Genomic DNA, 12,463 nt, shown 5'->3' with positions numbered 1-12,463 from the left:
AAATATCAAAGAGGTCACAGGCCCTGCACACTTATCTTGAGCCAACGGGATCCCTAAGGCATCTGCTACCGCTTGAAAGGCGGACATCAAATCAGCACATTCCTGGGAATCAGGAGTCCCAACAAACAAGAAATCATCCAAATAATGGACAATGGAACTGCTCCCACTCACTTGTTGCACAACCCAGTGCACAAAAGTAGAAAATGCCTCAAAATATTTGCAAGAAATGGAACATCCCATTGGCATACATTTGTCAAAATAATAATGACCCTCAAAATGGAAACCAAGCAGGTGAAACGCAGTGGGATGCACAGGCAACAAACGGAATGCTGATTCAATGTCAGCCTTAGCCATCATGGACCCTCTACCAAAATTCCGCACCAAAGCAACCGCCTCATCAAACGAGGCATATTGTACAGTACAGAGCTGTGGATCAATAAAATCATTAACACTGGAACCTGCTGGGTAAGACAGATTGTGTATCAACCGAAAAGTACCAGGTTCCTTCTTTGGTATAATACCTAACGGAGATACCACTAAATCTTTAAATGGAGGAACCCGAAATGGCCCCGCAATCCTACCCAAACTGAGCTCCTTCTGTAACTTAGCACAGACAACATCCCTATGCAAAGCCACAGAGTGAGAATTTCGCGAGCGATGCCGCAAGGGCGGCCCCTCAAACGGTATGGGGAAACCTTCAAAAAATCCAACCCTCAAAAGATTAGCATCACCCCTATTTGGATACAAATTTAACCAATCTTGTAAAACCTTATTATTAATGGGGGAAGGAGCTTTGCCCACCACTCCTTGTGGCAAAAGACCCTGAATTTCCAAAAAACTGCCCCCGACCGGGTTGCATGCCTCCCGGGCAACGAAAGGCTGGGTGGCCTCCCATACACTGACTGCAACAGTGTCGGAAGCGACATGTGGAGCGAGTACAGCGCCCCGCATTAAATTGAAAACATGCTGGGGGCGCCCAACCCCCTTTGACACCAATTCCCCTCCCTGTTCCAACATCAGGCCCGAATCCCTCAGACGCGGGAGCCCACCGAGTACCTGCACCTCCCGGTCCTCCCTGCATATTTCCACTCCCAAACTGTCCACCTGCTGAGCCGAGGGTCCGAAAGGACGCCCCCCGGGAAGGAGTCATCTCAGCTAGCCACAGGTCAACATCCCGCACCCCCCAACAATCCGCTTTATCACGCACTAGACTTTTCCTAAACTGTTCGTCATAATTAAGCCAAAACCATCCCCCATATGTCCTGTACGCTCTCAAGATGAGATCCGCATAACGTAACAACCCAGGATATAAATCAGGACGAGCCTCACCTAGCACACTAGCAAATACATTAAATCCTAATAACCAATTAAATATATTCTGTGCTATCCGACCACCTTTTTTTTTTTTTTTTTTAGCATCCTCTTTACTACTATCCTTAGTATGAGTCCCCGTATTTTCCTGCGCTAAAAGAGTGAAAAAATCAATAAACTTGCCCCTCAAAATCTTCCTTTTCCACTTAGGAGAAATATGACAATCCCACGGAGCAATATCACATAATGTATGCCCCTTTCTAGATAAACCCGGCGCACCACCGTCACTAGGGCGAAACCCCCCAACAGCCGTCCGGACAGAACTAATCCTCACTTCCTCTTCCGATGAAGAAGATGAAGAAGACTGCGAGGACCCGGATGAGTCTGAGGACTCCCATACTGACAAAGGATTCGACCCAACCATATGCCGCTGACGCTTCTCACGATCCATGCGCTTTACTACATGGCGCAGGCGCTTCAAAAACTTTTTATCCCGTAAACTTTTACGCAATGCCTTTTTACCAGCATGCTGTAACCCAAGCGATTGTCCCTCTCGTGAGGACTCCCCTAAATCAACCTCCCACACCTCTCCTAACGCAGAGAGCAAAGAATGAACCAACTCACCAGATGTCCGCGGTATCGCTGCAACACTGGTACTGGCCACAGCAACTTCATCACTCGCAGCCCTGACGGTGCCCGGGACTGGAACTGGCTCCACATCACAGGTCCGAGATTCCTCCGCTGTGCCCCTAGGCTCTGCAGTCACCGGAACAGCCTTCCTGGCAACTTGCCTGGCCGGTCGAGCCCGTCCAGCAGCATCCTTGTGCCCTTTAGGCTGCTGTTTACCTGTAGTCAAGGGAACCCTTTTCCCAAGCCCAGACTTACCCTGCTTTCCCCCTGTCACTCTCTTCTGACTACTAGCACCTGTTTTCTTCACCCCACCCATCCTGCTCCTCCAATAACCAAATGAATTAAACCCACCCGTGTAAAGCAAAGTTATAACCCTGAATCCACTCACCCACCCACTGGCACTCACACTACGAACACTAAGAATCACAACCCTGTACCCACACAAGCCACTGTCATACAGACTACTGTGCTCTGAACTGAGAACACCCTACCTGGTATCAGCAACACTGCCTCCCAAACCTCAGATCACACAAAAAAGCCCCTTTCCCACTTTGACCCTAGAGAAAACACTGCACACACAAAAACTCTAACAAATGTATCCCCCGACTGCAAACAACCCCCCAACCGGACCCGACCAAACCTCAACCTGCCTGATAACCGCCGTAAAAGACCTGAAAGCCACTGTCCGGATTCCCCCGTCGGCACTACAAAGCTCCCCCTCCGTGTCAGAGATGCGCCGCCGGCCGGAAACTCCACCCACTGAATCGGTCACCCGACCCCGCACAAGAAAGTGCTGGCGGCCCGACTACGACACCCTTCCCTGCACACAGAAAAAACAGCCGGCACGGGCGTAAATCAAAGAAGGCAAGCAGATTGAACTTACCACGGTGGCACAGAAGGGAGGGGGGGAGTGAAACCTCCACACACTCGAGCTCCGGCCTCTTCACGATGACTCGAATCCTTCCTTTATACCACCACCAATCTAGTAAGTACCAGAGCAAGCCAATACACCCTGACCACTCAAAAATTCCGAATTACAAATACCACGAAACTAAAAACCCTTTCCTCTCCTCCCTAGCTCTTTCCTCCGTGTTTCCAATTTAGCCCGCCAATTTCTTTCCTACTCTCCTCATCCCCAGCTACACCCTTTTTCCTTTTTCCTCCAATCCCCTGCTTTTATCACCCACCAATCAAAATTATCTTCCTTGTTGCTAACCCTTTGCTCTTCATTCCAACCCCTAATCCACCCTTTTCTTTAACTGTTTAGGCCTTTGATATCGCCCACTGTTATTGGCCACCCAGATTAACTGTGTGGCCTTTTTAACTGTTATACATGTGTGACTCAAAAGTAATACTATAAGAAAAAGTTTTTCTAATCTCTTGGCATCGTTACTTTCTCTTTTGAACCTGTCCGAGTATTTTCTCTCTCTTTTTCTCTCAACCTATGCCCTTCTTAATGCCCCTTGCCCTCTATTTCACTGATTCACTTTAGCACTCTGTATGCTGTATTTCTTTCTCTTTCCTTTCTGGAAATTTATGTACTTATCTGAACAGTTTTACTATCAACTCTAGGTTCATACTCCTTATTACAAGTGGTTGAGTTCTTAGGGGCACAACCTATGCTCCCCAGCTCTGTTAACACGTTTGGTTTCAATGAAATGTTCTCTTTGAAGGGAACAGGTGCTGAAGGAAATTGTGAGAAAGTGTGAACAAATGCTAAAAAAAGAACCTCACTTTCACAACTACTTTTAAAGCCAATCTTCACATCTTTCAGATCCCTTCCAGGGGTGAATGCATGTGGGAGTATGGGAGATGAGATTGTTGAGCCTACTGTTCTCTCCTTGACAGTAATGAGTTTTAATTGCACGCAGAGCAAAACAAGATCAGATAGAAATGGAGAAATAGGGTGGTTATGGCTTATGTATTATGGGCTAAATTTTCAAATGCCTAGAAAGAAAACAATGGGCCTGGTATTTAGCCTTCCCTATCCGGTGTTCGGCCTTAAATATCCAGTTATTTTTGACCTGAATAACACATAGCTGCTTAAGTCGATATTCACTGCTTAAGTCAATATTCAGCACTTATGCATCCAGGGGATAGCACATAAAGATAGGACAGACTTTTATGCAGTTCCATTTATGTGCTAAACCTGGCTTAAGGGGTGAATATCAGGACTTAAGCAGTCAAGTGCTGACTCCATTACCAAAAAACTGGTTTTGTTAGGCACTAAGGGGCAAATTCTGTAAAGTACTCCTAAAAGTTAGGCTTCCGGGAGCACAACACTCAACGCAATTCTATTATGCAAAGATGCACAATAGAGAACCACACTCGGTGGCGTCCAGCAAATTTAAGCGAGTCTACATAGTTAGGCATCATTTATAGAATAGTCTTTTAGGCATCGCATAGATCCTGACAATGTATATAACGTTATCGTGTTTTTGCATTATGACATCATTAGTATGGTGATTTTATGCTGGTTATTTTACATTAAAATTGTATGCAGTAAAATGGCACCACTATATTTTATGTATTTGTCTTCCACTTATATCCTAAGTAGTATTTACATTTGGCTACTTTATCATAGCCCTTCTGTCCCAGTGGGCTCAAACTCTTATCTAGTGTAACTGGGACAATAAGGGGATAAAATGACTTGCTCAGGGTCACAAGGAAGGATTTGAACCCACAACCTCAGGGTGCTAAGGCTGTAGCTCTAACCATACATACACTCAGCCATAAACCACATGTCAATTCCAAAGCCAAGCTTATATACTCTTGATTCACAAGCAGTCATTTCTCTAGAACAAATATCAAACATGTACCTTCAACACTTGTCCAGTTCCTCTGCTGTTTTCCAAAAAACTCTTTTGGCCCCTGTGTTCCTCAATCAAAGCATATTAAAAAAATATATATTTCATACTAAACCTTCTGATTTGGGGAGTAAAGAGAACTCCTCTTTGATAATAATGGAAAAAGATGTTTAATAATGCACTACTCAAGCAAAGCATTAGGCACAGCTTTTTCCAATGGTTGTTTATGAAACTCTGGATGCCTATTCTGAGAATTGTGCACAGCCTTTGGATGTCTAACTTCTAATTATTGCTTGTTAAAGTCGTTTATTGTGCTTATTATTCAATCTATTTGGATGCCTAAGTTGTTGGACATCCACATTGTGGATGCTAATTTTAGGCGACCTTTACAGAATTTGCCCCCAAAAGCGAATTTCAGTGGCACTTAGCTGGTTAAGTGCCATTGAAAATTAGTAGCTAGTCCCGACCAAGCAATTTAACGGTTCATAGACAACCCCGCGAAAGACAAAGGTGCGCGTCGACAACTGAGCGTAAGACGGAGGCGCGCGCCGAAGAAAATTACATTTTTTAGTGGCTCTGACGGGGGTTTTTGTTGGGGAGCCCCCCAGTTTACTTAATAGAGATCGCGCCTGCGTTAGGGGGGTTTGGGGGGTTGTAACCCTCCACATTTTACTGTAAACTTAACTTTTTCCCTAAAAACAGGGAAAAAGTGAAGTTTTCAGTAAAATGTGGGGGGTTACAACCCCCCAAACCCCCCACAACGCCCCCACAACGCGGCGCGATCTCTATTAAGTAAAGTGGGGGGGTTCCCCCCCACGCCCCCCCGTCGGAGCCCTAAAAACAGTAATTTTCTGTGGCGCGTGCCTCCGCGCTGCGCTCAATTGTCTGCACGCGCCTTTGTACCGGCGCGCTTTTGACCTGACACCAATTTAACTGGTCAGCAGCTTGCTAAATCAATTTGAATGTTGACTGGAATATAAAATTTAAAAATGGGTTTAAATGGCTAGAATAGCCAAATACAGCTAAACAGAGCTGGCTTTAGGGTAGGTTGAGCAGGGTCACTTGGAGAGCAGCATAACAAGGTACACCTACCATATAAAGTTATATATAACACTTCAACACATATTCATTCTTGCTCAATTGTCCACCATGGAAATTAAAGAGCCCAATTAGAGGGAAGGAAAAGCCTCAGATTTTCAAAGGGCGTTATATAGAGACATTCTCCGGACTCCCTAGTTCAGTCACTTGCACAAAAACCTATCCTCTGGCGCTCAAAAAACTTTAAGTGATTGCAAAAATATTCACATTGTGGAAAATATCAAAGCAGGTAATTTCCCTCTAGTTGGGTGGTGACGGGACTAAATCGCGCGAGACAACGGCGCGCAGACAACTGATCGCAAGGTTGACGGCGCGCCGAAGAAAAGCACTATTTTAAAGGGCTCCGACAGGGGGCGTGGGGGGGGAACCCCCCCCACACTTTACTTAACAGACATTGCGCTGGTGTTGTGGGGGGTTTGTAACCTCCCACATTATACTTAAAACTGAACTTTTTCCCTAAAAAACAGGCAAAAAGTTCAGTTTCAAGTATAATGAGGGGGGTTACAACCTCCCCCCACAACGCCAGCGCGATGTCTGTTAAGTAAAATAGGGGGGGTTCCCCACCAACACCCCCCGTCGGAACCCTTTAAAATAGTGCTTTTCTTCGGCGCGCCGTCAACCTTGCGCTCAGTTGTCTGCGCGCCGTTGTCTCGTGTGATTTTGTCTATGAACCAGTTGGGCTCTTTAATTTCCATGATAGGCAATTGAGCATGGATGAATATATGTTTATATAGTAGGTGCTGCCCAGTATCTGAAGCAGTATGGTTCATTGAAATTACTGTCCAGGAGGTTCAAACACATAACCTCTCGAGGATTTAGAGCAAGTAAGAAACCCAATTAGGGGAGCAGCCTGATTATGAAATGATCCCTCAGAGATTCCAGACACATAAGGGTTGATTCGGCGCATAAATCATCCAGCGCCTAGAAAAATGGCACCAGCCATTTGTCAATCATATTTAGGTGCCATTTATAGAATCGCCACTAGTGGCGCCTATGTAAAAACTTAGGCGCCTGAAATATAGGCCACGGTTTTAACGGCCTACATTTCAGGTGACTAAATTTGGGAGAATTGAGTTTTGTCACAAGCCCAACTCCCGTACCAGTCTTGTGCCAGTTAAAGCACACAAAACATACCTATTAAACTGGTTAGGGCTGATCAATGTGATCCTGAGCTGCATAATCAGGAATCTAGTCACCATGCTAAGCACAGACCAAACTCATTACTTAGAACACTGCCTGCATTACCCACAAAGCACAGCCAGGGAAAGCAGGGCTTTGCCCCTTTAAGGTCATCCATTTTGGAATGGCTGGCTAAACAGGCAGGGAGGCAGTCAGGGCTGAGCAGTGACCATTCCCGCACAGGGCTGGGCGTGGCTTTTCAGCTCTGCAGGATTTAGATGCCTGGAAATCTCAGTGGGAGAGGCAGCTTAGAGAAGCTCCCATGCAGTAGGAGCCTCTGCAGTCCCAACAGCCTGAGGATACTGAAATGCAGGAGCCTGAGGAAGGAAATGAACTTGTGTAAGACGTTTTACCAGAGGCCATGGAACTGGATGTCTTGCCTGAGCAATACTTCTTGAGGACATGGAAGTGAGTTAACTGCTTGGTTGCCTTTGACAGGGTTTTATTTTTTTGAAGTAAGTATTTTACTGGATTGCTGGGATAACTGCCTTGCCTCTGAGAGAGTTTATGACTGTGGCTTCTACTGTGGTGCTAAGAACTTGTGGGGCCTTAAAAAAAGGGAAAGTTTTGGAGGTTTTTTGGAACTTTCCAGGGAGATGAATCTTTTGTTTTGGATGTGTTTTTTTTTTTTTCTTCAAAATGGCTGCCGCTGTAGGCAGAAGCACTGCTGGAGTCAAGCAGGCTTAAGAACTAAGTTTGCCTGAAAAGTTTATTTTCCTGATGAGGGAGACATAGAGATTGGGGGCTGGATTTTCCTATCATCTTTGTGGTGGGAATTGAGGGTTTGCATGGTTCCTGCAAAGTGCCTATTTGGAAGAACCACCAATCTCTCTCCTATTTACATTGAGAGGTTGGAGAATTGTCAATGCCTGGGTTGGAACCCTGTTTCCTGCTATAAAAACTGAGTGAGAGTGTTTTCCCGATTCATAGTGTTCCCTCTAAGCTGAGCAGGTGTCCTCCAGCTGCATTGCTACCACTAGGGGGTGGAATATTTTCAGTCGCTAAGGACAGGTATGTTCCCTGGAGTCCTGCAGAACTTGCCTGTCCCTCACAATTGAAAATGTGACAGTAAAACAGCACCCTCTATTGGTGAGACTGTGGGTGGAGGACTGTGGTTTTGGGCCAGACCAGGCTAGCAGGAGAAACTTTGTTTTGTTTTTGTTTGGTTGTTGTACACTAGAACACAGTTTATTTTGGATTCTCAGCCAAGCCTGAATGCTAAATAAATTTTGTTGTTTGAAAGCTTACCTGTTTTTGTGCCATTCTGACTATTGTATACTGGGTAAGCCCACTAGTACAGGGTCTTCCATTTGGGGAAGCACGCCGGGCCTATATCATGACGTGTGCCAGTCCCTGCCGTAGCTTAGGGGACGACCACACTACAGTTTAGAGGCGCCTAAATCACACTCCATCCATAGAAACGCCACTATGCGATAGTTGCCATCACTCAATTAATTTTTTTTTTTTTTAACAATTATTGAGGCTACTAAGGATATTTTGCCAATTAAGAGCCTAAGAGGCACCTAACTTTAAGTGCCCTTTATAGAATCAGCCCCATAACCTTTTCTAGAGAATCCTGAACTAACTAATAAGAGGGTAAGCCTAATGGGAGAACCAAGGGAAATGAGTTCAGTTCCTTGTGATTCTGAGCAAGTCACTTAACCCGTACTCTATACAATATGTAAAACTGCTTTGTCTGTAACCACAGAAAGGTGGTAGATCAAATCTCATCCCTTTTCTCTTTCCTGCACCGCAGTTACAAAAAAAGATTACTTACTGTCTGCAAAATCCCAGCCATAGAAGACTCCAAGAAGGCGGTGGGGGAGGATTCAGATTGGTTTCCATGAACCTCTTTATAGTATTTGGAAAGCCTAAGATATCAGTGGGTTGAGCAACTGGAATCTTATGTGATCTTACAGAAAGTGTGCAGAGAACATATTAGCATCTCAGCCGCCTACAGAATCACAGACGTGAGTCCTCTGGGTTTCATGAGTTTTTAGGTTGGGAATTTTAAAGCATGTCTAAAGAATGTATGGGGGAATCTGATCACCATGCCACTGGGCTACACAGACACTGTCTCATTAAACACACACTTCTGTTGTACGAATGTTCAAGTTTTCACTCAACAAAGCATCCCCCTCCTCTATGGCTCCACCTTATTTCAACAAAGTATGATATATTTCCATACTTTTACTATAACCTAGGAGCTCTCATCCTTTCTTATTGTATTGAGCCCCTGTGACGGAACCTTGTTACCTTTCCCAGGGCATTTTGAAACTGTTCCTAGAACAGCTACACACAGAGGCAGAAATGGTATGATGTCAGTTCTGAGCGTTTGAATGGACGTACCATGCAACCACTGGAATCCAATTTGCGGTCAGCGATGCAACGGAAATTCTTACTGCAGCCCCCATTGTCTTTGGCACAATCCCTGACGGGTCCAAAGGAGTCCAGAAGAACCTCTAGGTTGTCAAAGGAGGACGAGGTCATTAATTCTTCCCTATAGTAGGAACATGATCAACAGAAACATGATTAGGGCATTTGATTTTAAATTTGTAACTGATAAACACCAATAAAACATCTTTAACTCAATAACTATCTTATTTGTCTACTACAGTGTATTGCAAACTGTGTGCTGTGGCACACTAGATTTTGAGTATGCTGCGAGACGCCAGCACTGGTTTGACTTAAGCGCCATTCATTATAGTTGTGGAACTTTAGCTTTTTACTCAAAAAGTATTATCCCTTCCCCCTTTTTACAAAGTCACGTTAGTGGCTGCCACGCAGCAAAAGCACCAAAGCCCTTTAAATCCCTGTGGGTTTCAGGGCAGTTACCACATGGCTTTGTAAATGGAGGGGGGGGTATATTAGGTACAACTTTTTTACTTTCACTTAAGTAAAATTTGTTCTTCACTGCACATTTTCTTAAGTATTAAAATATGCATTTCTTTTTTTTTTTAGTTTGACTTAATTACTTTGACCTAGTACTTTGAACAAAACTGCATTTTAGAGAAATCATAACATCGGTGAAAAATCATTTTAAAAATAGAACAAAGTTCAAACACTGAGAAGAAACCCAACGTGAACAGCACAGACATCTGTGCTGTAAGTCGCTAAAACGAGTCCATGGTAATTGCTGTGAAGTCAGCAGCACAAAAAAGAACCAGGGGTGTGAAACTATCATTTTCTCATGTTAGGTGAGACCCAGGTTAAATAAATTCACTGAATCAAGACACCTCTCCTCAACTATAGGGCAAAATTAACACTATCAGAACAATATTGTAACAAAGTAGTTGGAAAAAGGCCAATCAGACTAGCCGATCTAGCCAGCTATTCTTTCTACACTCTCAAGGATATATCCCAGCTGCCAGCTAGAGATGTGACTGCTTTCAAGAAAACATTTCTTATCCAGAACAATTTTGTCATCATCATTTGCCTGACCTAATTCTCTAATTCATCAAAGAAATCAATTTAGAGTTTTCTGCTACAATCTCGCAGGTAAAAGCCATGCTGCCTCTGCAACCTGCTGGATTCAAGATTCCTTACTTAGATTTCTTCATTAATTTTACCAGCAATGAAGTTGGTGTAACCCTACATAGTAGAACAGGGCCTGATATTTGAAGGAAATTATACATTCACCGCCTGCCAGGTATAACTTCATTATTCTACTACTACAGTGTTTCCCCGAAAATAAGCTCTACCCCAAAAATAAGCCCTAGTCCCAGGATTCGACGGCAGTTCCCCTTGACTCCCTCCTATCCCTTGTGCAGCAGAACCCTTGAGCGAGCACCACCACCACCCTCCCGTGCAGTCGAAACCCCATCCTTCCCTCCCTCCCATCAGAACCCCGCCAACCGTGAGTGAGCCCTAGTACATACCTCCCTAAGCAGCGTCGGCCCGGCAGCACGCTAAACAGGCTGCTTCAGCCTTGTCTCCCCATGAATTCACTCTGCTGCGTTATTGATGGGAGGGAGGGACAGAAGCTGGGTAAGGGTCCTGCTGCACGAGGGATGGGAGAGAGGGAAGGGAAGCTGAGTAAAGGTCCTGCTGCACTAGGGATGGGAGGGAGGGAAGGATAGAAGCTGGATAAGGGTCCTGCTGCACTAGAGATGGGAGGGAGGGAAGGATAGAAGATGGATAAGGGTCCTGCTGCACTAGAGATGGGAGAGAGGGAAGGGAAGCTGACTGAGTAAGGGTTCTGCTGCACTAAAGATGGGAGAGAGGGAAGGGAAGCTGAGTAAGGGTCCTGCTGCACTAGGGATGGGAGGGGAGGAAAGATGCTGCACATATGGCAGAGAAAAAGGAAAGAGAAAGAATTGGGGTAAAGGAGAGGAAGGGAGAGATGATCATGTACATACCCCGAAAATAAGACCTAGTGCATTTTTTGGTCCTAAAATTAATATGCAGTTAACAGGTTACAATTTGCCATAGTTCTAATACAAGTTTTGCGATATAAGTTTTTATCCTAACATGACAGATACTAGGAATCTAATACCAATATACATACACATATAAACCTCTTCTCCCTCTTTTTCCTACGTAAAATAAGCTCCTGCATAAAGCCAGCTTTACTTTAGAATTTTCCATCAAAAAATTGTACTTGATATCAAAAATATTTTAGTGGCTCTTTTTCATTTCAGACAGTGAAGTATCGAAATTCATTACCTCACTATATTCAAACTGAATTTTCTTACATTAATTTTAAAAGGTTATTAACACACTTTTTATTTAAAGCATTTTTATTATCCTTAATTTGTTTCTTTGTAGAATAACATTTTTATTGTAACCTCTGGGGATTTTATTTCTTTTCCCTAATTTAACCCTCACCCCTTTTTTATGAAGCAGCGTTAGTGGGGTTTTTTTATTGCCAACCACAGCGGCAAAAGTTTAGATGCTCATAGAATTCCTATGAGCGTCGGAGCTTTTATCACCACAGCCGGTGATAAAAAACGCTAACACAGCTTCATAAAGGGGTAGGGGTGGGGGGGGTTAATTATTTTGTAATCTGCACTAAACGAATTAGTAATGTAGTAGACCTAGTAATCCATTATATTGTACTGTATTAATGAACGTTGCATCCTTTGTGGCATCAGTAAGGATGGAAAACACTTCTTTAGAACATATTGTCAAAATGTTTTGAAATCCCTTGTGCAATGTCACTGGATATAATAAATCAAAATATGAATACTCTGCTGACATGCTATAGTGACGAGGGCTTCGCAAAGCCAGCATGATCCCTGTTATGCATAGAGAGCAAGGGTAGCTGGGTCAACACGTCACTGAATTTGAAATGATAACCAGCTGCAGTTCATAGCCTTTGCAACTCATCTGGAATATTAACTGGCTTTGTCTATCTTTATGCTGCTAACAATCCATATTCCATCTCTATAGGATGCAAGCAGTAGGAAGTCTACTCAGAACAAGGACAGTCTGGACAG

At 44.1% G+C, this 12,463-nt stretch overlaps 1 protein-coding gene across 1 annotated transcript in view; it reads right to left on the bottom strand.

The window, feature by feature from the left end:
- ASTN1 (astrotactin 1) overlaps positions 1–12,463 on the bottom strand; it is a 463,118-nt gene that overhangs the window by 220,414 nt on the left and 230,241 nt on the right. The window contains exon 11 of the mRNA XM_033915539.1: positions 9,375–9,525. Within this exon, the coding sequence (XP_033771430.1) occupies positions 9,375–9,525 (151 nt within the window). The remainder of the gene's footprint in view (positions 1–9,374; positions 9,526–12,463) is intronic.

Source organism: Geotrypetes seraphini, chromosome 12, assembly GCF_902459505.1.
Source record: "Geotrypetes seraphini chromosome 12, aGeoSer1.1, whole genome shotgun sequence".
NCBI lineage: Eukaryota > Metazoa > Chordata > Amphibia > Gymnophiona > Dermophiidae > Geotrypetes > Geotrypetes seraphini.
This window is presented reverse-complemented; position numbering and strand designations above follow the sequence as displayed.